A 24599-nucleotide genomic window follows, 5' to 3' on the forward strand; every position below is an offset into this window, starting at 1 on the left:
GCGAGTGGGCTACGTTTTGCCAAAACTGGATGTTAAGGAAATTGTCAAAGGAGTGGGGGAGCAGGCTGAATGCCAGAAGGCATGGTGTGGGCAAGGGAGCAAGTGTTAGCAGGCCCTAATGGGCCTGGCACCGTGCTCAGCACTTGGATGGGCAGCTAACGAGCGTTAAGAGTTCACAGGGAATCTTAGGCCTCAGGAAAGAATGGCAGCCGCAGAAAGGCCAAGGGAACCCGTGGGCCGCAGCCATCACTAGCGCCTTCCGTTTTCTCTATAAAAGTGAGTGTTCTTGACCCACTCCCCCATTGGCAGATCCAGCTCTGCGTTCTCCCCGCCATGTTAAAGCACCCAGGATGGCCGCCTTCTCCGGGCTTCCTCACCACCCAGTGTCCGTGGCTTTTGGGCTTCTCCCATTTGTAACTAAGGCCTTATGAAGGTCATCCCTGGGTACCAGAGAAGGTCTCTTGGCCCTGCTCTTGGGCTTTTGCAGTGTTGGCCCCTGACCCTCCTGGAAGTCTCCTTCCCTTCACTCTTGGGGCACCCTGTCCAACCCACTTGTATCCAAGATTGTCTTGTACCCAGTCTTTCATTGATGACTTCTAGGAACTCCTTCAGACAAATCTCGCTTGCTGGTTAGTGTTTTCCTATTTATCAACCCAAACTTTGTAGCTTGTCATTGCTCCCCCTTTGGCTCTCTGGAAGGAAGGAAAGTGATCCTTCCTACAAGGACGGAAGGGTGGGTCCTGGTCCGCCCTATCTTTTTCCCACTCCTGGGGCTAAAGAGTGCAAGTTCCTTCAAACAAATCACTTATGCAGTCATAAGTCAAATCCAGCTTAACCCCTTCCTCTGATACCCTGTAGTTGGTCTTTTCATTATCTGGGTCCAGTCCTCACCCATCTCTTGGGTATGGGTCTTTGAGGAGACTGCGTCCCTCACAGTCCTGAGCCTGTTGCCTCGTCTGAACAAATTGCAGGGTGGGGAGAGGGGGACACAAGATGGCGTCCATGCTCCCTTCCATTTTTAGCGCTCTTATTTGAGGGTGTAACACAAAAGCTTCCTCCCTAAGCATGTGAACACCGGGAGCCCTGGGAAGAGCTTTGGTCAGTGATCCGATTATCAGTATCACTCGGGATACAAAGAGAACAAATGTGTGCCCCGTCACAGGGAGATTACTCTCAAAGGGAGCTTCTCTACATCCTCCCATTTTGCATCAATTAAAACAATCTACGCCCTTGGTGCCAAAGTGCCCGTGTGGATGAGGTAACAGATCCGGATTAGTGGTCTTACATTCAGTCCTGTTCTAGCCTGCTGCTCACTGGTTCCTATTGGGAGTCCAAGAGTGCAGTTTACAGAAAGTTAAAAAAAAATAAAATTACTGGGCAGGGAAGGAAGGAAGAATCTGGAACTCAAGAGTTAAAAAGAATACATTAAAAAAATCTTTTTAAAAAGTAATTCCATTGGGGCAGTTGGGTGGTGCAGTGGATAGAGCACCAGGCGTGAAGTCAGGAGGACCCGAGTTCAGATTTAACCTCGACACGAAACATTTCCTAGCTCTGTGACCTTGGGCAAGTCACTTAAGCCAAAAAGAAAAAAATTACACCATAATACAACTTCCCTGCAAATATTAAGTGGAAGCAGGAAGGAAAGAAGCCCCAGACACAAGCACTTCTCATGTTGGGGGAAAAGGGAGGGTCAAAGTGCCCGTCTTAGGACTTAGATCCAGGTCCTGCACAAGAGGCTTCTTGCCCTGGAGCTCACAAGGAATGCCAGAGGTTTTGGCCTTGTGACAAAGGTTTTGTGGGGGACGGTGGGAGGAAGGGAAGGCTTCCCAAACCCTGTCCATTCTAGCCACTTTTCCCTAAAGAAAGGGCCATAGAGGGGCGAAATTGCCTGAAGGCTGGAGTGAGCCCTGTGTAGATTCAGGGTCGCCCTTCACCCAGGAAGGCCGGCCAAGCGGCAACGGGTGGCGATGAAGAGACAATGACTCGGCCTGGAATTTCCCAAAGAACATTAAGTCTTGGATTTAGAAAATGCCTCCAACAGACCCACCTGTGAAAAACATTTGAAGCAGCTCATGGAGACAAAGCATTTTGTCCCCATTAATTGGGGAATGGCTGGACAAGCTGTGGTACGTGGAGGAAATGGAATATCACCGAAAAGTGACCAACAAGCTGGTTTTAGAGAGGCCTGGGAAGGTTTAACCACCTGACTGAGCACACAGGCAGAACCAGGAATACATGGCTCACAGGAACAGCCAGAACGCTCCGCTACGGAAGACTTGGTCCTCAGCAGTCGGCGACCCTGAGCAATCCCGATGGACTTTGGACAGAAGAGGCCATCTGCAACCAGGAAAGAACTAAGGAGGCCGAATGCAAATCATCACACGCTGTGTTCACTTCTATTTTGGTTTTTTATATTTTCCACAATTTTTCCCTTTGGCTCTGGTTTTCCTCTCCCCACATGCTTCATGAAGCAATGTGTATTAAAAATAAATTTTCTTAGAAAAACAAATAAACCATCCTAAAATGTGGAGGAGGGAATGTCCTTGTGTAACATATCCCCTTCCCGTGCCCCACAGAGAGACGGCAGAGAGGGACCCGGGGGCCTCGGTGCCAGGACCATTAAGAGGGATACAGTAACATAAGATGATCCAGGATGCTCAATTGTACAAGGCATGAATCTCAGTGGGGGGAGGTTCAACATTGAGGGCATGGATAGGGAAGGGGTGCCAGGGCATGGGGCAAGTGGAACAAGTGGGGCTGAGGGCAAGACTTATCAGAGGAGCAGGGAGAGACTCCACTGGAGTGGGCCAGGACAGAGGCAGTGCAGGAACAGAGACCCAATGGCCTGAACAGCTCCTGATGGGCTTCTGGGAGGAGATCGGGTCCAGGCAAGCTTTGCCACTTACCCCACGCTGTTCCATCCTCCCCCTAACTTCTGCAAGGACAACCTTCAGCTAAACCTCCTACAGGTACCCACTTCCTGCTACATATCCACCCACGCCAGACCAGTCTTGCCCATGCCTTGTGGTCAGTATTTGCCCTCAGCTGCAGGAGGCTGAGCCTGGTTTAAAAAGCTTCCAAGAGTGCCAGCCTCTGGCCTCAGCCCCAGAGGGGCAGTTGGGCATTGACCATATATGCCCACCCTCCCCCCACAGCGAGCTTTCAAATGGGGGTCATTGGTCCCAAGTGAAGCCCTCTTTCCACAGGACATCACATGGGCAAGACATTTTAAGCCCTTGGGCTGTCATGCTCCCGTTCGTTGTCTGGGAGACCAGATGGATGGGAGCAATCGCTAGGGGATTTCTGAAAGGAGAACCCTTGGTGGGCTGGCCAGTGCCAACTTCCTGGAGGTTCGGGGGCTCTGTAAAGACGTGGGCACAGACCCTGCATTCAACGGTTATTCCTGAAGCACGCAGAGGTGCCAGGCTTTACACAAGCACAGTGTGTCCCAGTCAGAGTAAAGGCGCAGGAGCTCCTGCAGTCGTGGACCTGGAGAACAAGGGCCCTGTCCTGTCCCTAAGCCGCACTGACCGACACGAGTTCTGGGGACATGCGCTGAGACACCCAAGAAGGTGTGCACGGGCCACATCCTGCCAGCGCATCATGGCCCACCCGTGTCTCTCAGCGCATCATGGCCTCTCCCATGGTCCTCGGCCCTGTCTCTCCACACACCAGAGGACACAACAACTCGGTAATTTTCACTATTTTATTCAGTTTGCTCCAAGTGGCCAAATCAATAGTGGTCGGGATCACAAACATTATCTTGATTGGATCGAAAGCCCCATCAGTAATACCCGAAAACGTCCAATGTTAGACAAGGTGTGAAGAAAAGTGCCTGGAGGTGGCTGACATGATAGTAATTGGAAACGGAGGCTGCAGCAGGCGGGGGGTGACAGGGCAAAGATGGCCCCCAGCCCTGCCCCCGGGAGCCTTGCTGCACAGCCCTCCAAGACATCGTGGCGGATCTCTCTGGACACGGGACAAGTGCGTACAGGAGAGCGCGACGGGCCGCACTCAGGCCCGGCGCCCTCACTGCTGCACCTGGGTGGTCCCGAGGCCCATGGCACTGGCATACGCGGTCAGGATGTCCACGACCTGCTTGGTTTCCAGGGTCACGCGAGCTTCGTTCAGCCAGTCCTGGGCCACCCGGCGCGACTCCCCTTTCAGCTGGTTGACGAACTTGGCGGCCAGCTCGAGGTCGCCATGCTCGATGCTGTATGAGGCGTAGGACAGCAGCGTGAACGTGTTCAGGTCTTCGGGGACGAGCTTGGCCGGGGGCTTGATCTGCTGAGGCTGGAAAACAAGCAGGGACTGCAAGTAGGAGAGGAAGTACTGGTACAAGCTGTTGCGGGTCTCGTCGATCATGGCCACCCTGCGCGCCAGCTTCTGGACGTGCTGGAAGCGCGCCCTCAGGGTGTCCTCGCTGTAGATGCCGCGGCTCAGGGACTCGGCGGGGATCGCTGCGGTCAGGGCCTGGGCAAACTCGTTGTCCGAGCAGTTAATGCGGATGGCCTCCACCGCCGTGCCCAGGGGAATCGTGGGACCGTCGCCCGAGGCGGTCTTCAGGCTGTACTTTAAGGCCTCCACGGAAAGCCAGAGCTGGTGCGCCTTGCGGGCCTCCTCCTCAGCCACCACGTGACCTGTGGGGAGAGGCTGTGGTCGGCGGGGGCAGGGGCCAGCCCCCCACCTCCGCCACAAAGGGAAGAGGCGGTCTGAGGCAGGACCATCCCCAGAACTAGAACCCAAAGCCAAAGCTCTCCCTCTGGCCTCCCAACCGCATGCTCCATCCTCTCCCTGGCCCCTCTGCCCAGGACGCTGGGCTCATCGGGCGCCATCAGCACCAGCCCCCCACTCACTCTGGACGGCCTGCTCGATCCCTCGGAGCCGGGCGTAAGCTGTGTTTATGTCCAGGGTGAAGTTGTCCACCTGCTCCTGACTGAGGCGCTTGAACTGCAGCTCCTGCTCAGCGAGTTTCTCAGACAAGCCCTAAAGCGACCACAGAAGGCCCAAGACGCGCCCATCAGTGGGCACGGCCCCTCCCGCGAGGCGCCCTCAGCCCCCACCCCTCTCAAGGACCTGGCGTGGGCAGATGAGGGAAGGACAAACAAGGGGCCGTGCCCAGTGGCAGCCATGAGTTGGGAAGGAAAAAACCTAGAGCGGGTTTTGGGTGCAGATTCTGCACAAGTTGTGGGGCAAAGGTCCCCCGCCCTGAGCCAAGGCTCAGCAGGAAAGGCAGGACAGCTGTTCATCTCCCACTGCCTGGCCCACGGCCACTGCCCAGAGAACCAGCCCTGGCTGGGAGCACCGGCCTACCCCCCATCCCCGAGGAAATGGACCCAGTCTTTAGAGTGGCCACGTTCCTCAGGGACTGTCTGGTTTGCTTCCTCAGAGCAGCCAGGGCCCAATTAGGGGGAGGCAAGACCAGAACTGGGGGCTTCTGCACCCCCCTTCACCCACTTGGGCTCACACCTCACTGTGCAGGAGAAGCCGCCCCAGCGCAGAAAGAAAAGAGTACTGAGGGGAGACCCCGTGCCTGCCCAAGGCCCGCCCAGGCGTGCGGAGACGAGCGTGAGCACGGCACGTTGAGCCCCTTAGTCACAGGTGCAAAGGGCCAGTGCAGCTGGAGGAGAGGAGGGGGGCAGAGAGAGATGCTGCTCCGCCAGCTTTCAATATGCCTACGGTCACCCCCTGGTGCCCACGGCGGGGCGGGGACTGGCTGAGGACAGGGAACCCTAAAAAGCGCCTGTCAGCAGAGCCTCAAGGCTGGACTCCTCCTGGCCTCAGGTGACCAGAGGCCCTGAGACCAGGGAGCAGCAGCCTGGCCATGGGGCTCCCCACCGGGGAGCTGAGGCTCTCCTTCCCCCACAGGGCAGCACCCCAAGCACGGCCACATTGGGCAAAGGGACTTCCAGGCCTCCCAGGCCCGTCACCTGCTCATATTCGTATTTGAGCTCTTGCTCCTGGATCCGGAGGACGTCTCTCAGGTGGTCAGTGTGGGCAGCAGCCTGGCGACGGAGCTGAGTCCTCATTTCCGCTTCCATCAAATCTCGGACTTCCTCAACCTGTAAAGCCAATGCTGAGTGACCATCCTGTCGCTCAAACGTGGCCTCAGGAGGCCGAAGTATAAATGGCACAAAGCCAGGGCCTCCACTCCAAAGACAACAATCTGAACGCAAAGGCCCCCAGCCTCCTCAGGCTCCAGGCTGTCTCCCGAGGCCAGTATATTACCCTGTGTACAGACCCTCAAGCTTATGGATAAGTAAGAGTATCAATTGTACTCACATGTGGCTATCAATGATCTCATTTAATCCCCTGAGGCAAAGGGAGTGTGTCTTACCTAAAGCACAAACCCGGGGGTCTGAGGGGATTTCCCTCCCCCTTCAGCCCCACTCCCTGACCCCTCGGGCCCGGCTCCCTCACCCTTCGGTCCTGCTCCAGCTGTATCTCGCTCCGGTGACGCTCGAGCGCTTTGGCCACAGCGGATTCAAAGGCCTTGTCATCCTCCAGCTTCTGCTTCTGCAGCGCGCTGTCGATGTGCTGCTGCTCGCGGACCTTCTGCTCGGCCAGCTCCCTGTTCAGCTGGTCAATGCGGCGATGAGCGTGTGCAATGAGGGCATTGAGATCATCAGTGGACAGCTGCCCGGCTAAACAAGGAAATTTTCCCTGAGAGATGGCCGATAACCTCCATGACTAACTGGAAGGGGTTTAACAATCTAAGTTCTGACCATTGGCCCCTAAGCACTAGTCAGCAAAGTCACGGGCAGACAAAGGGAGTAGGAGCATAGCAGCTGATGCCCCCAAAGCAGGAGAACCATAGCTCTAGGTCAGGCTCCTCATAAGCACCAATGGGGGTAGGGGGAGTCTAGGGCCCTCTGTGGCCCCTCCCAGCTCAGGGGCCCTAAGGCTGTGGCACCTTCCTGGACAGGAGTTCCAGACCCCTCCACCCCCTTCAGTGTCTTTCTGGCTCATTCTCCAGCCCGTCTTACCTAACAAGGTTTACAGAAGGCAATTTGCCTTCATATTCTTTCATGAGCACAAATCCAGGCAAAGGCCTACCCGCCCCCTCTTTAACAGCCCGGAAGAAAACTCCGATTTCTTCTTAGTAAACATCATATCAGTGGCCTCTGCTGTCACCCAGATGATTCTGGACATGTGAGGAGCTGCTTATCCTGCGGCCCTCATGAATTTCCAGAACATCCAAGTGAGACTTAGAATAAAGAATTTCAAGGTTGGCCTGAAGAACAAAGTGAGTATTTCCAAAGGTTCAGACTATCCCTGAAAAGGTAATTTAAATCTTCAAACTAAAGTCTTTAAAGATCCTAAAATACGGAATTACTCACCTATATCTGAGATCTCTGCAAAAGAAAAGAAAAGATTTGAAAGATTAATGCACGTTCATTTCAACAAATTCACTATTAAATGTATGTAAAGGGGGAAAGTGCTCCTACTGGATTTTGCACATTCTAAAACAATTCAGAAACTATCTTGACTTTTTCAAATGTGTACATCCTTAAGGTCAGTTCCAAATACTGGGGTAATTACCTTTGTTAGAAGTTTACTTTGTGGACTGAATTATTTTATATTTGAAATAGAAAAACTACTTTGTTCAAAAGATGTTTCACTCCCTCATATCTGTTTAGGTTGGCTAAGATGACAGGAAAAGATAACAACAAATGATGGAGGGGATGCAGGAAAACTGGGACACAAATGCATACTACCATCAAAGGGCTATCAAACTGTACATTCTCTTTGACCCAGCAGTGTTACTACTGGGCTTATATCCCAAAGAGATCTTAAAGGAGGGAAAGGGACCCACATGTGCCAAAATGTTTGTGGCAGCCCTTTTTGTAGTGGCAGGAAACTGGAAACTGAGTGGCTGCCCATCAGTTGGGGAATGGATGATAAAAGAAACGATCAGCAAGATGATTTCAGAGAGCTCTAGAGAGACCTACATGGGCTGATGTTAAGTGAAATGAATAGAACCAAAAGAAGACTGTACACAGGTACAGCAAGATTGTGTGATAATCATTTGTGATGGACTTGGTTCTTTTCTCAGCAATCCAAGATAATTCCAATTGACTTGGGATGGAAAATGCCATCCACATCCAAAGAAATAACTAAATTTGAATGCAGATCAAAGTATACTATTTCTTTCTTTTTTTTTTTTTTTTTTTTTTTTTTTTGTGGTTTCTGCTTTTTGCAGTTTTTTCCTTTTCAAACATGAATGATAGGGTAATATGTATGATTGGACATGTATAGCTGATATCAAATCATTTGCTATCTTGGGGAAGGGGGAAGGAAGGGAGAAAGATTTGGGAAAAAAAGTCTTACAAAAAAGTGAATGTTGGAAATTTATCTTTACACATAATTGGAAAAAATAAAATATTAAGTGGAAAAGGAATTAATAAAACAAAAGAAAAGAGTTATTTACCTCACAAAAAGAAAAAACAAACAAAAAGATAACTAGCTTTATAGAGATGTCACCATAAAAATGGAGATCCCTAATTAGGATTCTCTAATTTTGTTCTCTTAGGCAAAAAATAGGATTTTTTAGAAAACAAAGTCCTCCCAAGCTCACCAAGAATACTTCACTTTTACCATAATTATGGCTTCTTCATGCTCATTTTAAAATAGAAGACACAAACAAAGACCAAACATACACAGTGCATGCCTCTGAGGAATACTATTAATTATCAATATTAGTAGCTAGCAAGTATGTTAGTGCTGTAAATTGTTTGCAAAATGCCTTATAGTCATTTTTCAGTCATGTCTGACTCCTTGTGACCCCAATTTGGGAGTTTCTTGGCAGAGATATTGAAGTAGCCATTTCCTTTTCCAGCTCATTTTCCCAATGAGGAAATGGAGGCAAACAGGGTGAAGTGACTTGCCCTGGGTCACCCAGAAGGGTCTGGGGTCACATTGAGAATCCAAGATGAGTCTCCCTGACACCAGGTTCCACAGCACCACCCAGCTGCCCTAAAATATACTGTCTCATATAACGGGGTAGTTGCTATTATAATCTTCATGGTTTTCCTTTTTCCCTCCACCTTTCTCTCCTCCTCTGGATCTTCTTACACACATCAGGATACACTGTACTACATCCATGGACCACGATTGTTAAGCCATTCCCCAAATGGCAGGCGCTGACTGTTTCCGGGTGTTTGCTATCACAAAATGGGCTGTTACAAATATTTTGGCAGGAGTAGGAACATTTGCAAATGACCTTTCCTTGGAGCAAATACCTTCAAAATACCTGCAAGGCTCTATGTCAGCCAAATATGAAATGCGACTGTCTCCAAAGAAGGAAAAAAGGCATGTCCAACCACTATGAGCCTGAAGGACAGGTGTAAGAGAGATCCCTCCGTGGCTGTCTGATAGGAAAAGCAGCAGACGCGCCGGTCGGAGTGGGTGGTGGGGCCTCTGCCTAGACGAGTCCCCCCAGGCCGGAGCCTGCCCCGTGGGAGGGCACCTCTGAGCCGTGGAGACGACAGGTCCATCTGAGTGTAACTAGGCAGAAGAGGAAGTGCTCAAAGGTGTGAGCAGCGAATGCCTAACATCTCCACAAGAGACCCTGGGCAGGGACACGAAGGCTGGGTAAGACTTGAGCACGGACATGTGAGAAATGGTCACGAGGCAGTAGCAACAGCCTAGGTGAGGAGTCCCTGAGGGCCCACCTAGGGTGGGGGCAGCAGAAATGGTGGAGAGGGGCAACAGAGGGTGGCCCTTCTGTGCCCAATGGGGCAGAGGCACGCCGTGTCCTCAAGGCTTCCCAGCTCCTTCAGATGATGCAGATGAGGACTTCTGGCCCTCCTCTTCCTACCGTGCCCTGTCGCCAACCTCCACAAAAAAGTCTCCTGTAGGGCTAGGGAAATGACCCCCAAGAAGTTTGGCCTCCTGGCTTCAGTCCCCCACCTCCCTCTCTAATCGATCCTGTCACAAGAGCCTTCCTGCGGGGACCCACACTGGGCCCTACGTAGAGTGTCCCGGCCACCATGGACAATGCAAACCCCACCCCCAATCCCATGGGTGGTCTCAGTTCCTTCCTGGGCTCCCACACCTATTCCTACTCCCTTCCCTCTGGGGGGGTTCAGTGTGCTCTCCCTTGCTGCTTAGCATCCATCTACATCTGTGTCCACCTTAGATGGTTAAATGTCACCTGTGACCAAAAGCTCTCAGAGGGCAGAGGGCTTCATTTTGGTGTCTCCAGATCTTACATACAGAAGGTGCCTAAGAAATGTTCACTGAATTGGCCTGGGCGGCCTGTGGCACGAGCTTCGTCCTTGCATCCTACCCCAGTCCGAGGGCTCCTCACTTTGACCCCGCGGACATGCTCCACAACCCCCCGTCTAGACCTCCCCCAAGCAAAGCTCTGAACCCAACCAATCCGGCTGCTCTTAAGGGCCCGAGGCCTTGCAGCCAAATCCCACGACCCCCAAGACTCCCCAATACTTCCTCTGCCCAGGGGGTCTTGACTGCTGGAAGCACCGGGGCCACGTCTGGTGTTTAAGCAATGGGGACGACACCTGAACGGAGTGGGAGGCGGCTTTCCTGTTATTACAGCGCGCTCCGAGAACTTGCCCATGTGCCGGTCATACTTACTGAGCCCGCTCCAACCAGGAAGTAAATCCGGGGTGATGCTATTCAATTCCCTTTGGAACTCATCCCGGGCTTGGGTCACCAGCTCATGGTACTGTGTGACGACTTTGGCTTCAGACTGAGCCGCCTGGACCTAAACAAACGCAAAGGTCTCAGGTTTGAAAAGGGCCTCAACATCAAACACAAGTTCATCCCAAGCCGTGAGATCAAGCATGTGCTTACGAGGCGTGCGCCCCGCACCGTGGCCCACAGAGCCACAAGCTGTCCCTGCTCCAAGGGGCTTCTGCACCACGCGGGGGAGAGAAAGGAAAAGGGAGGACGTCCGCGGGGATGGGGCACAGGAAGGAAGGGGGGAAGTCTAAGAGACAGGCTGTTTCTGGCACAAGGATTAAAGGATGGAGGACAGAGCCCCAAGCATTTATTAGATGCTTACTGTGTACCCGCCAGGCAGGTTGCAAAATGCTGGCAGCACAAGAAAAGTGAACAGAGGTCTGGGAGGACCCCAGAGAATAAGAAGAGGCACAAAAGAGCTTGTAGGATAGGGTGGGTGTTGGGGAACTGGATGGGAAGGGCTTTTAAAAGCTAATAAGAGTTTACATTTAGTCTGTTCAAATTACCTAATAAACATACAAAGAGAAGAACTTCTGAGGGAAAAAAGTTTACATTTCATTCTAGAGCCCTTTGCATTTACTGTGCAGTGCTCCAACTTAAACGAAAGAAAAATCGCCACAGTTTGGAGGGCAGACTGAAGGGAGGGGAAACTGGAGGCAGGAAATAATCAATGAGAGAGGCTATGGGGGGCAGAGAAGGAGTTGGGGAGGCACATGGGCTAAGGGAAAGAGACCCGAGGGATCCCTAGTGACCAGGGTCAGGAGAAGAGGCTCATTCAAATGGCCTCGGGTAAGGGGAGGGGGAGGCAAGGAGATGTGTGGAAAACTTGAACAGAGAAGAAAAGTAGAGACAACCTTTTGTGGGGGCCACGGCAGAGAAAACAAGGATTACTTTGGGTTGTCTGGTACCAGTGAGGGCCCAGTTAGCAATACTGTGTACTCCCGTACCTCCATTCATCATTAGGTAAATAGAAATGAAAGAGGAAGAAGGTAGGAGTAATCCAAGCCTGACAAGGTAACAAGACATGGGGGCAAAAGTTTCTACAGGAGAAGACTTAGCATTACTACGGCCAACTACACGGTCAGGACTGGAAGCAATCAACGCAAGTGTGATGTTCAGAGAGAGTGCAGAGGTACAGGGATGGTCTCATGGAGGCAAAGAAATCAACCAAACAGAGAGGAGATTAATCCATCAACAAACATTTATTAAGTTCATCCTGTGTGCCGGGTTGTCCCAACCTGGGCCCTTGTGATTCAAACACAATGACTGAAATTTAAGCTCTGTTCTTTCTCTTTGTCAGGTCTCTTTTCTTCCACAGCACTAAAAGGGTTGTTTCAACTAAATTCTAACCCACTTCCACATTTTCCAAATCAAAAGGAATCATCCATATGGACAGTAAAAATGGGAGTGGAGGGAAACGAACTAGAGATCTCTGCAGAATCTATTAAAAACAGAAGGCATCCCTTTATTTCATGAGGTAATTTAAGTTTCATTACAGTTAAATAACATTCTAACCTGCATACTGAATTGCTCACAATTTAAAGCTATTCAGTAAACCTAGAATATAATTCCAGACACAGAACATGCAACTTTCTCCAGCTAATGGTAATTTTCAGTAACGTAATTCAATTAGAGATCAGATAAACTCTAATACTGGAGGTAACTTAAATAGAATAAATCTATGTGCATCTAAAGGTCATTTTTTTTTTAATCAACAGTTTCAGCTTGGCTAGTTATTTTGGCACAAAAGTTTAGGTGAGTAAAGGAAATTGGTCAGTCCTACTTCCTTCTTCTGAAGTTGCCAAAGGAACACTTAAGCCCAGTCAAATGAGTAAGATGAACAGCAGAAACTGACCTTTTTGACCACATTATCCAGATCAACGATCATGTTCTGAAGATTTTCTTCTGCAGCAGATATGTGAGTCTGGGACCCTGCGAGCTCGCTTCTTTTCTTGGAATTCTCAATGACACCCTTTGTTTTCTCTAACTCTTCTCTGAAGACATGAAAAAAAAATCATTTGTATTGTGGTACACTGCAGCATTGTACAAAAGAATCTGGCATAAGGTATAACAGATGATTTCTATGAGACTCAGGATAGATAAACCTGAGTCACCTGCCCTCACCCTATTAAAATACAGGTAATTTCGGTCATCTGTGTTCAGCTGAAAGAAATCCCAACAACTATACGTGCTGGGAGACTGCTGCAAAGGTAGTTCAAAATAAGCTTCTTTAAAAATAATCAAATTTACTTCATACCCCCTTCATCCTATTTTCCCTCAATCCATGAGAGAATGCAATAGAATATCGATAGCTTCTTCTAAAATATACCTTCACATCCTGAGAATGCCTTATGAATGCCTTTTAAGAGTGAAGCCAAAATACACTCAGGTTGGGCAGGAGGACTTGAGTTCAAATATGACATCAGACACTTAACACCACCTAGCTGTGTGACCCTGGGTGAGTCACTTAACCCCAACTGCCTCAGCAGAAAAAACAAACAAACAAACAATAAAACAAAATCAAAAGATTGAAAAATATGGAAGAAAACAAAGTATTGCATTGGAAAAAAGTTAACTGACTTGGAAAACAGTCTGAGAAGTTAAGAATTACTGGACTATCAGAAAGCTGCAATAATAAAAGAATCTAAAACTCATCTTTCAAGAATTTATCAAAGAAAATTATTCTGATCTCCTAGAAGAAGAGGCTAAAACATTAATAAAATCTACCACAATCCCTTCCTGAAAGAGATCCTAAAATGAAAACTACCAAGAAGCCAAATTTCAATGTGTCCAGGTCAAGGAGAAAATAATATAAACAGCCAGGAAAAGCAAAACAATTCAAATATTGTAAAGACACAATAATCACTAAACGTAACTTTAATAACACTAAATTTAACAGCTTCTACATTAAAAGATCAGAGGGCTTGGAATATGACATTCAACAGGGCAAAGGAGGCAAGGATTACCTGCCCAGGAAAAGACTGAGTATAATTCATTGGAGGAAAAAGTTATTTAATGAAGTAAAATTAAGGTGCGAGAAAAGAAGATCCAATGAGAGAAAGGAGGAAGGGAGAAATAGAATAGGGTAAATTATCTCACAGAAAAGCCTTTGAGAAAGGCTTTTTACAAATGCAGGAAAGGAAAAGATCAAAGGGCAAAGGGGGAGCTTGATTGGTTCAAATTGTGAATAACACATTCAGTTGAGTATGAAAATCTATTATACCCCAAAGGAGAAAGGGCTGATAAAAGGGAGGGTGGACTGGATGAAGGAGTTGGTCTGAAGCAAAACACTTTTAAGTAGGAACAGGGTAAAAGAAGAAAAAGATCAAGATAACCTGAAGGAAAGGGAGAGGGGAGGGAAGACAGGATGGAGGGAAATACACAGTTAGTACTCCTAATAATGGAAAAATTTTTATAATATATGTTTCTCAGATAAAAATTTCATTTCTCAAAAATATAGAGAATTGACTAAAGTTCATAAGAATATAATGGTTTATAGCAATGACTATGATGAATGGTCAAGGACATGAACAGTTTTCATGTAAAGAAATCAAAGCTATCTTTATTCCTATGAAAAAAAAAAAAAAAAACAACACTCTAAAATCACCCTGATTAAAGAAATAAAACAATGCCATACCTACAAGACTGGCTAACACAGACAGAAAAGGAGAATGACAAATGTTGGAAGGAATATGGGAAAATTGGGACATTAATGCACTGTTGGTAGAGTTGTATATTGATTCAACCATTGCTGAGAACAATGTGGAACCATGCCCAATGGGCTGTAAAACCATTATATACCCTTTAATCCAACAATACTACCACTAGATTTGTATGCCAAAGAGACTAAAAAAGGAAAAGGCAAAAGGACTTATATGGCTTAAGTTGTGAATTATGATGATGATGGATTACTGTGCTATAAGAAATGATAAGTAAAGTGAACAGAACCAAATATAGTGACATTGTACAACAATCAGCTGTGAAACACTTAGATACTTGTGATCAAGATAATGATCCAAAACAATACCAAAGGACTTAGAATGAAAATTACTTTCAACCTCCAGAGAAAGAAATGATGGAATCTAAATGCAGATCAAAGCACCCCCTTTTTCTTTATTTTTCTTGGGTTGGGGGGGGGGGGTTGGTTCTGTTTTCTTTCACAACATAACTAATATGGAAATATGTTTTACATGATTGTACAAGTATAACCTACATCAAATTATCTGTTTTCTCAATGGGGAGAAGAGAGGAAATAAGGGAAGGAAAGAATTTGACGTAACTTTTTTTAAAAAATGAATGTTAAATGTAAGGTTTTTATATATAATTGGGGAAAAATAAAATACTTTTTTAAAAAAGAAAAAAGATGAATGAGTGAAAAGGACAAATTATAGCACTAAATGAAAACCTCAAAGAATTCAAAGAAAAATATTTACAAATAAAGTTATTTCTAATAGCATATGAAGTAGTAGAACTGATTTTTAAAACATAGCCCAGCTTATACATCCAAATGACTGAAAAAAATATTCTGAGCAACAATGTTTCAAGAGAGGTTCCTACAAAGAAAATACTTTTTGTCAACTGAATGATGATAAAACTCTAGACCTTACGCTCTGTCCTAAAAAGGGGCAGCCTGTGCCTCTCAGGAAAGCAGGCAGGAGGAAATTCAATCTTTAAGTACTAAACTGTTGTCATCAGCAAATTCTGAGAGATAGTGGAAGAATACGACCAAAGGGGTGAAGGACAAATGTCCTGATTTTCAAAGAAAGGCAATGAAGGCTGCAAAGTAGGCCAGTGAGTTTGCTCTAATTCCCATGCAAACTTCTAGAACATATTATTAAAGTAATGGCTAATGAACATCTATCAAAGAAGCAGTGATCATAAAGAGGTTGCATGGTTCCACATCAGACAAATACATCAGGGGACCAGTAGAACTAAGAACCTGCATTGATTTCAATCACACAGCAGAGCATAAACAAGATGGCAAGATGTACCAACAGTAAGAGTGTGAGGTCTTTAAAACAGACTGAACAGAGATTCCCTTCTTCCAACCTCCCCACCCAAACAAGTCATTAATACTTCAGTGGACTTTAGTCTATAGGAATCCATGTTTGATGTCAAAAAAAAAAAATGTTAAACATAAGGTTTTTATATATCATTGGGGAAAAAATAAAGTAATTTTTTTAAAAAAGAAAAAGGATAACTTTTTACTGATGACTTAAAATAAAAGCCAGAACGTATGCTTAACAAATCTGCAGATGAAGCAATTACAATTGGGTTAAAGCGTACTTATTGTTGTGCCACAGTTCCTTTTTAAGGTCTTGATCCAGTTTCCCAATTGTCCTATTTAGTTACTCTGCCTCAGGTTATATAACCTTTCCCTTTTAATGTTTGATGAGATAAAGTTTTTATATTTAGGCTATAATCATTCCTTCTTAAGGTTTGACGGGATAAAGGTCTATCCATTTTTGACATCATTAGAATATCAGTAACATCTCCAGAATCTCCCTCCATTGTGTCATCCTAGGTGCCTCCCCCCATTAGGTTATCCCCATCCAAGTACCTCCCCCATTATGTCATTGTTCTTGTTATCCTATAAAAAAATCTTGCTGGATTCTTTGAGATAATAGTCTCCTTCAGCCCTGGGACCAAACATGGATCATTTGGTCCCAGAAGATCTCTCCATTTAATAAACTATTATATTGTTCTCTAATCTCTGACTTGCTCAGTTCCTCCGGCATTACACTTATAAAATATAAGCACAGATAGTTCAATTGAATTGAGAATGGGGGAGGCTGGTAAATCATAGTTTCCATGAATCCATGGTACAAGTTCAGGCTGCATAAAGGGAAAGAGAACATACAGGCCAGGGAGATGAGCTGACTGACTCGCCATGCTCTTCTCTAATCAGATGTGACCTTGTGAACTACCATGAGGCTCTGGATCCTCCGTGTGAAACAGGATATGGATAAGCTGAGGGGGAAAGGCATCAAGTTATGCCAAGAGGTTCTACTGAAGAGAATGGACCATTTGACCTAAAAAAGACACAGAGGGATTGCGCTTTCTCCAAGCAGGGAAAATGAGCACATGGATGAGGCTGACAGTTGTTCAGCCTGATCTGAGAGAGCAAAACTAGGAGCTGTGTAAGTTATAGGGAGAAAGATTTCAGTTGTATCTAACCAGAAGAGGTATCCAAGGATGGAAAAGTTGCCTGGAGAGAATGGTGGCAAGTCCCCATCATGGGAGGTCTTCAAACATCAGTTAGATGACTATTTATCAGCTAGACTGTAATGAATATTTAACTGGCTTCTAGGTTTGGCCTAGTACATTTTTCAGTCTCTGACACTCTCTAAAATTATAATTCTGAATCCCAGAATGCCAGCAGCACAACTCCCTGCAATTCCCAAAGTGCTACGACGTGAGATGAAGCTCCCTATAAAGGAGTGACTGATGTCACGCCTGATAAACACTTCATTGTGCCCAAAATTTTGCAGTGTTCTCAAGGAGCCTAAGTGGAACTCTGATGCAAAATCGTAGGCCCACTGTTCTCCCAATAATACTATCTGGCCAAACATCCCACCAAAATAGCCAAAGAGCAAAGCAAAGATGCCCAGCAAATGTACTCAGATTTATCATACTACCTCTCACACAACTTGCACATTAGCTATAGTCTAAAAGACAATTATGAGGATGGGCCTCTCAGACTGGTGTTTCCAAGATGGTTAACACCCTCCCCGCTGCCTCCCCCCCTCCCCACACACACACACAAACGAAGGCTCTAGATCATCCTGTCCAACAATTAGGGAAGAACAGACACGCCTCACAGAGGTTGGATCAATGGAGAGTACCCAATGGCAAAATCATAGATCCATCAAGAAAGGGTGTGGGTGGCCCAGGAGCCAGTGCTGGATTTGGAGACAGAGAGCCTGGGATTCAGGCTTTGTTGCAGACATGAACTAGCTGTGAGACCCTGGGCTCCATCACTTATAAACTAGGAATCACCCGAGCTCTCACGGTCCAGGGTTGTGACCACACAAGGACAGAACTTTGCCAGCCCCAAAGCGTCACCCGCTCTGACAATTCTATCTTGTTCTCATCTCACTGCTCACCTTCTAAAGGCCAATGCCATTCCACATGGCTACAAACAGGCTTGCGACACACACACAGAGCTAATGCTAAGGGACCTGCGGAGGACCCCGAACTGGAAATGGGCTTGGGGCTCCCAGCCATGAAGGTCTGGGAATGTCTCCCTGCACCTTGTGAGACAACCATGAGAAGACACATGGAGTTGTCTGTGGAGGTTTTGCAATCTGTCATTTTGTATCAGAGCATGAACAGCAAGGGGGCCACGGGGCACAGAGCACCTGCCCAAGTGCCCATCTTAGCCTCAGACCCCTACAGGCTGTGTGACCCTGGGGCAAGTCATTTATCCCTGCTTGTCTCAGCTTCCTCATCTGGAAAATGAGCTGGAGAAGGCAAGAGCAAACCACTGCACTATCTCTGCTAAGAAAACGTCAAATGGGGGTCACAGAGATATCAGACCCAAGTATAAATCAACAAAGGCAGCAAAAAATTGGGGACAGATTTAGATTTTTCACTGACGTTGAGAACGTGAGGCTATTTTGTGGAAGAATTTCACTGTTAGACAAATTTTCTTCAGGTATATCATCAGGCCAGAGATAAACAGTCCCATAATTTCTTATGTGTCCCCTTCACGATATATATATATATATATATATACATATATTCCCAAACCACAGGTCTGGGAGAGACCTAAGAGATCTAATTTACCCTCTTAACCACAGCCAGAATCCACTCCATAATATCCTTGGCAAGGAGGGTCAAGCAGCCCAGAAACATTTCTATCTAAGTATCTTAGGAGAAGAAGCTAGCTTCTATTTTTCAGCAAATAAACACTCATTTCTAGGATCCTGATGAATCTCCAATAAAGTTCACAGAAAACATATCAAATAAAAATAAATCTTATTCAATAACATAGCTCTGACTGTTTAGTATGCTCAAAATGTTCCCATGCTTGCCCAAATTGGTCATGAAACAATTAGAGTAAATCTTAGTTTTATAATATAATCAAGGAACAATCCTAGGAAAATCTTAATTCTTCCCTCATTTAAAATCCTCCATTAGGAGTTTCTGGCTGATTTCTTACTGAGATAAATTTTCTTCAAAAGGAATGATTAATTCAAGCCATTCTCCAATTGATAGTCAAAGGATACGAACAGACAATTTTCAGGTGATGAAATTGAAACTATTTCTACTCATATGAAAGGGTGTTCCAAATCTATTAATCAGAGAAATGCAAATTAAGACAACTCTGAGATACCACTACACACCTGTCAGATTGGCTAAGATGACAGGAAAAGATAGTGACAAATGTTGGAGGAGATGTGGGAAAACTGGGACACTACTGCATTGTTGGTGGAGTTGTGAATACATCTAGCCATTCTGGAGAACGATTTGGAACTATGCTCAAAAAGTTATCAAACTGTGCATACCCTTTGACCCAGCAATGTTAACTACTGGGCTTATATCCCAAAGAGATCTTAAAGAAGGGAAAGGGACCAACATGGGCAAAAATGTTTGTGGCAGGCCTTTTTGTAGTGGCTAGAAACTGGAAACTGAGTGGATGCCCATCAATTGCAGAATGGCTGAATAAATTGTGGTATATGAATGTAATGGAATATTACTGTTCTGTAAGAAATGACCAGCAAGATGATTTTGGAGAGGTTTGGAGAGACTTACATGAACTGATGCTGAGTGAAATGAGAAGAACTAGGAGATCATTATATATAATTCAACAATACTGTATAAGGATGTATTCTGATGGAAGAAGATATCTTCCACAAAAAGAAGATCCAATTCAGTTCCAATTGATCAATGATGGACAGAATCAGCTACACCCAGAGAAGGAACACTGGGAAATGAGTGTAGACTGTTTGCATTTTTGTCTTCCCAGGTTATTTTTACTTTCTGAATCAGATTCTTCCTGTGCAACAAGAGAACTGTTCGGTTCTGCACACATATATTGTATCTAAGATATACTGTGATATATTTAATATGTATAAGACTGCCTGCCATCTAGGGCAAGGGGTAGAGGGAGGGAAGGCAAAAGTTGGAAAAGAAGTGAGTGCAAGGGACAATATTGTAAAAATTACCCAGGCATATGTTCTGTCAAAAAGCTATAATTAAAAAAAAGAAAAATAGAATGATTAATTACTTGGCTTTCAGAAGGGCATCAGTGGCTTCATTGACAGCTTTTCTTCGATCCTTCAAGGCATCCTCCACTAATCGCCACTGCACTGATTTTCCATTCACAACCTAGAAAACAAAACTTGTGCTGTTAGGCAGATTTGAGCAAGAACAATGCAAATGTTAGATGGTTTTGAATGAGTATGCAATCATTTACAGATTCCAATAATCTAAGTACTGTCCTGTCAGTGAGGTAAGTATGTGAACATGGTGAAGTAAGTGTGCTGTGACCAGTATAGGCTGATTCATGAAGCACTTGCTCTGGGGCAAGGTATACTGTAATTGTGTTGATGTGGGCTGGAATCAATATTGCACTGACATTAAATTTAGCTTTAAAAAAAAAAAAGGAAATGAGATGACTTGATCCATTGTAGAAACAAATACTCAAATTGTCTTCATGCTAAAAGAGAAGCTTTCTTCCCCAGTCCATGAGCACTGACTTACCTCGGAATTGTCCATTGCTTTCTTCAACATGTTTGAGTGACTGTTGATGGCCTGGACGGCAGCATTCTGAGCCGAGATTGCCTGCAGGGTGATCTGAGCAGTGCGGTTTAAAGAATCTTCCAAGTTTTTGGCCAGAGCTTGAACAAAACCCAGAGTTAAAAAAAAGTCAGGGTCCTCCCATCATGAGGAATGGATTTTTTTTCCCAATGGCATCATGACCTCTCCCCTTCCTTTCTATATTGACTCTCCTCCTAAAGGATTTGCCCAAGACAATATTTCTGAGGTTGTGACCTAGAATACCTGAGGATAATCCACATCAGAGTTATTAACCAGAAATGGTATCACCATAAACATGGAATTCTGCTATCCGAATAACAAGCCTAAAGTAAAAAACTTGGTATTATGTTATAAACCACAAATAACTCTTGACATCCTAAATATTTGTAAACAAAGATTTTTAGATTGTCAAGGGACCTAAATAGTAAAATAGGCAGAAATCATGGCATTTCAAATCACTCACTATATATCCCCTTACCAAATGAGAGTTAATAAAAATGACAATTCTCTAGCCTAAGAGGAAACAGACATCAGATGAAGAAAAATGCACAAAAGAAGGAAAAACTAACAAACAGAAGGTAGAAGAGAGAAGATATTCTTTTTGGACAGTTTCAAAGCAAAGACACAGTTAGCGTCACTAAAATCCTATTGGTTTAGGTGAATTTTATACAAAAGGATAAAAATATCCCCAAATAGTCCAAGATAGCCCAAGGAAAAATACCAAATATTTTCATGATGCCATGTACAAGAAATTAGATGGAACAAAAGAGTATATTCTACCTAGTTAAGACTATACAAAAAGACAACTTGAGACAGACCTGGAAAATGCATCACAAAAGACAGATAGAAAACGTAAAGATCATTTTGGATGGAAAATGCCATCTGCATCCAGAGAGAGAACTATGGAGACTGAATGTAAAATCAACACATGCTGTGTTCACTTTTTTTCTTTTGTTTTTTTTTTCTTCAAGGCTTTTACCTTCTGTTTTGTTCTAATTTTCTTTCCCAAGGTGATTCATAAAGAAATATATAAAAAAATTTTTTGAATGTACATGCATAACCAAAAATAATTAATTATTAATAATTTAAAGATCAAAACTATGAATTTAATCATTAATATGCCATCCCCTTTTGAGGTTCTCAGCATCTCTGAGATTTACAAATTTTGAAAAAGGATTTCAAGGCAACAAGGAAAAATCTTGCCAAAAGTCACGAAGAGAACATGGCTTTTCGGGCAATCCTTTACACTCTGCAGGCCTTGGATCCCCCTCTTTTTAATCATAGTGTGATTAGAAGTCTCAAATTTGAAAATGAAAGTACAAGTACTGAGTACATGTGAGCTCAAGGCATGGGGGCTTGCTACAGGTACAAAGAATCACAGAGTCAAGAGACAGAAAAGAACAAAGAAGTCAAAAGAAAACAGATGGAATGGCGAAGAGAGGGCAAGACCTGGAGTCAGATCAGAATTCAAATCCAGTCTCAGCCACTTATTAGGCTGTGTGATGCTGGGCCAGTCACTTCACTGTTGCCTGCCTCAGTTTCCTCAACGATAAAAAGGGATGACAGGACCTATCTTCCAGGGTTGTAAATGAGGATCTCATGAGATAAATATTGGTAAAGAAAATTTTACAGTATTCTATAAATGTTAGCTAATAACATGAGCCAGTCCTTTCATTTTACTGTTGAAGAAACTGAGGTATTACGTCCTTAGTGACTCACACCAGCAGAGTGTGTGACATGGGCCGTGACATACTCACGCCACATACTCTTCCTGAAATTTGAATCCAGCGCCCTGTCTGCAGGCCCTTTCCAGGGGATAAGGAAAGATGAGAGTAAAACGAGGCCGCCCCAGACAGCCCAGACATCAAGAACAAGCCACCTTGTGCCACCCAAGAAAGGAAGGCCCCACAAGGGGGTGACAGATGCAACCCCGGGCTAGGCAGCAGCCAGAGGCCCCCCCCCCCCCCCCAATACTTAGAGTGTTGGTTGTTCACATACACTGGATCACTCTCTCCCGCTCCTCGGCTTCCTGCTGGCCCCGGAAATCCTCAAACTCTTCTGAGAGCTGCTCTTTTTTAGAAGATGAAGTTGCATACTCATGTTTCTCCTCTTGCAACAGAACAGAAGGAACCAGATTTCAATATAGAATTTATACATGTGATGGGGCTTAAAACAGCAGTTTCATACCTGCCAGGGCACTCTACCCATGACCACTCCAAAAGGCAGACATGGAAGGGCCCTGGCTGCTAAACACATTTTCAAAAGGATGCACTCAGCATCAAGACACAAGTCTTTTCAGAAAGCTTCTTGAAGAGGACCAAACTTAAAAATGACAACTCCAATAGTAGTGAAGCTATCATCGTCCCACTGTGTCTGGCTACTCCATGAGCACACTAGGACTTACAAGAGACAAAGGAAAAAGCAATTGTACTACCTGTAACGTATGGCTTAAGTTTTCCTTCTAGTAGTTCAAGTGGAGGTACTTGGACAAAATCTTCACGCTGCTCAGCAGGAGATGGAACAGGTCTAGCAGCATCTGGTGTAAAAATAATGTTTGCTTCTGTAGTGCTATAAATATACATTACCCTAGGCAAATTCCTATTTACCTTGCTTGTGGCTCAGTAACGTATAAACATCTGCAACTATTAATGATTAACACATCTCTGTGTCTGACAGGAATGGCTGGGCAGAACCATCTGCACAAAGAATCAGACAGACAAATGTTCCATCCAGCAGACGCCTTCCCAGTGAGAGCACTAGGACTGTAGCATTTGTCTGAATGGAAAAGGTCCTCGCAGCAGTGCCCAGAGGAAAGCTGAATGACCAGCCAGGAGCAATCAGGCATTTGGTGTTCCCAAGAGCAGGATGGGAAAAAAGAATGTGAAATGAGGAAGACGGAAGAATGGAAAAAGTGCCCAGAGAAATGAGAACAGGTCGTGAAATGGGGAGTGGAGAGAAAAGAGGGGACCAGAAACAGACTGGAGCCACAGGCTAGGAGAAGTCAATGGAGAGCTTGAGAGGAAGGACCCCCAAACCCCCCCAAGACTCTCTCCATTTCCATCCTGTCTGGCTGCAAATGAAGGAAAGGAGAGAGATGCTCAGAAACAGAAATGAAGGTTTGAATAAGGAAAAGATCCAAGTCTAGGAGTTGTAAAATGAAAAGCAACACAAAGAAGATAGAAGAGTTGAGGAGAACTTTCTATCCCCAAGACAGCTTAGAAGATATGAACCCCATCCAGAACTGAAAATGCAGGAAGAAGCATTAAGAGATCTGCTCTTGAGGTGGGAACACACATACACAAAATAAGCAGGCATCAGGAAAGAGTGGAATCAGAGAGAGAAACGGGACATGGTTTACAGAACCAAGAAACGTGAGAAAGGAGTTTTACCTCTCCAACCCCTTTCTGGTTGAAAAGACACCAAAAATGAACCCTATTGAAACACTGACCCACTGTATGCTCTGAGGAAGCCTCCTGCAATGGCAAAAACACTCGAGAGCAGGCGTCCTGAGGAAGGCAGCCTCCTGAATGCATCACTGGAGCCTAGGAAATTCAATGACCTCAGGACTTCCTAAACTTAGCTTAACTAAGTCCATCATCTCCCCAAGCTAAGCACACCCTGGATGACACAGGGCATGGTGAGCATTGGCAGGAAGAGCTGAGGTCTGAAGGCAAACAGCTGGGCAGAAATCAAATGGGTGCAAATGTGATCATTTTTGAGTACAAAAATATCACAGCTGTCTATACATTTATTTCTATGCCTAATTTTAAAATGTCAGGATAAAATACCAGTACCTTTAGTTGAAGAACTTGGAGTGTCTCCCTTTTGTTTTTGGAGTTTAGAATCTTTCATTACTTCTGACACAGTAGTAATTTTTAGTGGACCAGGCTAAATGTTGGGAACAGAAAAGACATGTCAAATTCAGAAAATGTAGCATGCGCAGCAATCTCTCACTGAAATAAATAGCTTCAAATTAGTAATATTTTCTTTTGGAAGACTACCCCCAGAAATATACTCTCCCCAGTATATCCTGATAAAGAGCAGGTAATAGATTCAAAATGCAAAAAAGGACCCTATGTTATTGGCTATGACACATGTGGAAATGTACTTTTTTTGATTACGCATTT

The 24599-nt window shown here is 45.3% G+C and overlaps 1 protein-coding gene across 3 annotated transcripts in view; it reads right to left on the reverse strand.

Annotated features, from left to right (window-relative positions):
- Positions 1-3692: 3692 nt before the first annotated feature.
- Positions 3693-24599, reverse strand: part of IMMT (inner membrane mitochondrial protein) — a 38241-nt gene continuing 17334 nt past the window's right edge. Inside the window, exons 4-15 of one of the 3 annotated variants that reach the window (XM_023495265.2) lie at positions 24267-24360; positions 22907-23008; positions 22471-22581; positions 20416-20552; positions 19940-20040; positions 12563-12701; positions 10600-10729; positions 7341-7355; positions 6421-6644; positions 5931-6062; positions 4857-4986; positions 3693-4640 (exon numbers count right to left, since the gene is read on the reverse strand). In XM_023495265.2, coding sequence (XP_023351033.2) covers positions 4030-4640; positions 4857-4986; positions 5931-6062; positions 6421-6644; positions 7341-7355; positions 10600-10729; positions 12563-12701; positions 19940-20040; positions 20416-20552; positions 22471-22581; positions 22907-23008; positions 24267-24360 — 1926 coding nt within the window. In that variant the 3' untranslated portion in view covers positions 3693-4029. The remainder of the gene's footprint in view (positions 4641-4856; positions 4987-5930; positions 6063-6420; positions 6645-7340; positions 7356-10599; positions 10730-12562; positions 12702-19939; positions 20041-20415; positions 20553-22470; positions 22582-22906; positions 23009-24266; positions 24361-24599) is intronic. The other 2 variants (XM_031949793.1, XM_031949794.1) reach the window with 2 other exon arrangements.

The sequence above is a fragment of the Sarcophilus harrisii genome, chromosome 2, assembly GCF_902635505.1.
Source record: "Sarcophilus harrisii chromosome 2, mSarHar1.11, whole genome shotgun sequence".
Lineage (NCBI taxonomy): Eukaryota > Metazoa > Chordata > Mammalia > Dasyuromorphia > Dasyuridae > Sarcophilus > Sarcophilus harrisii.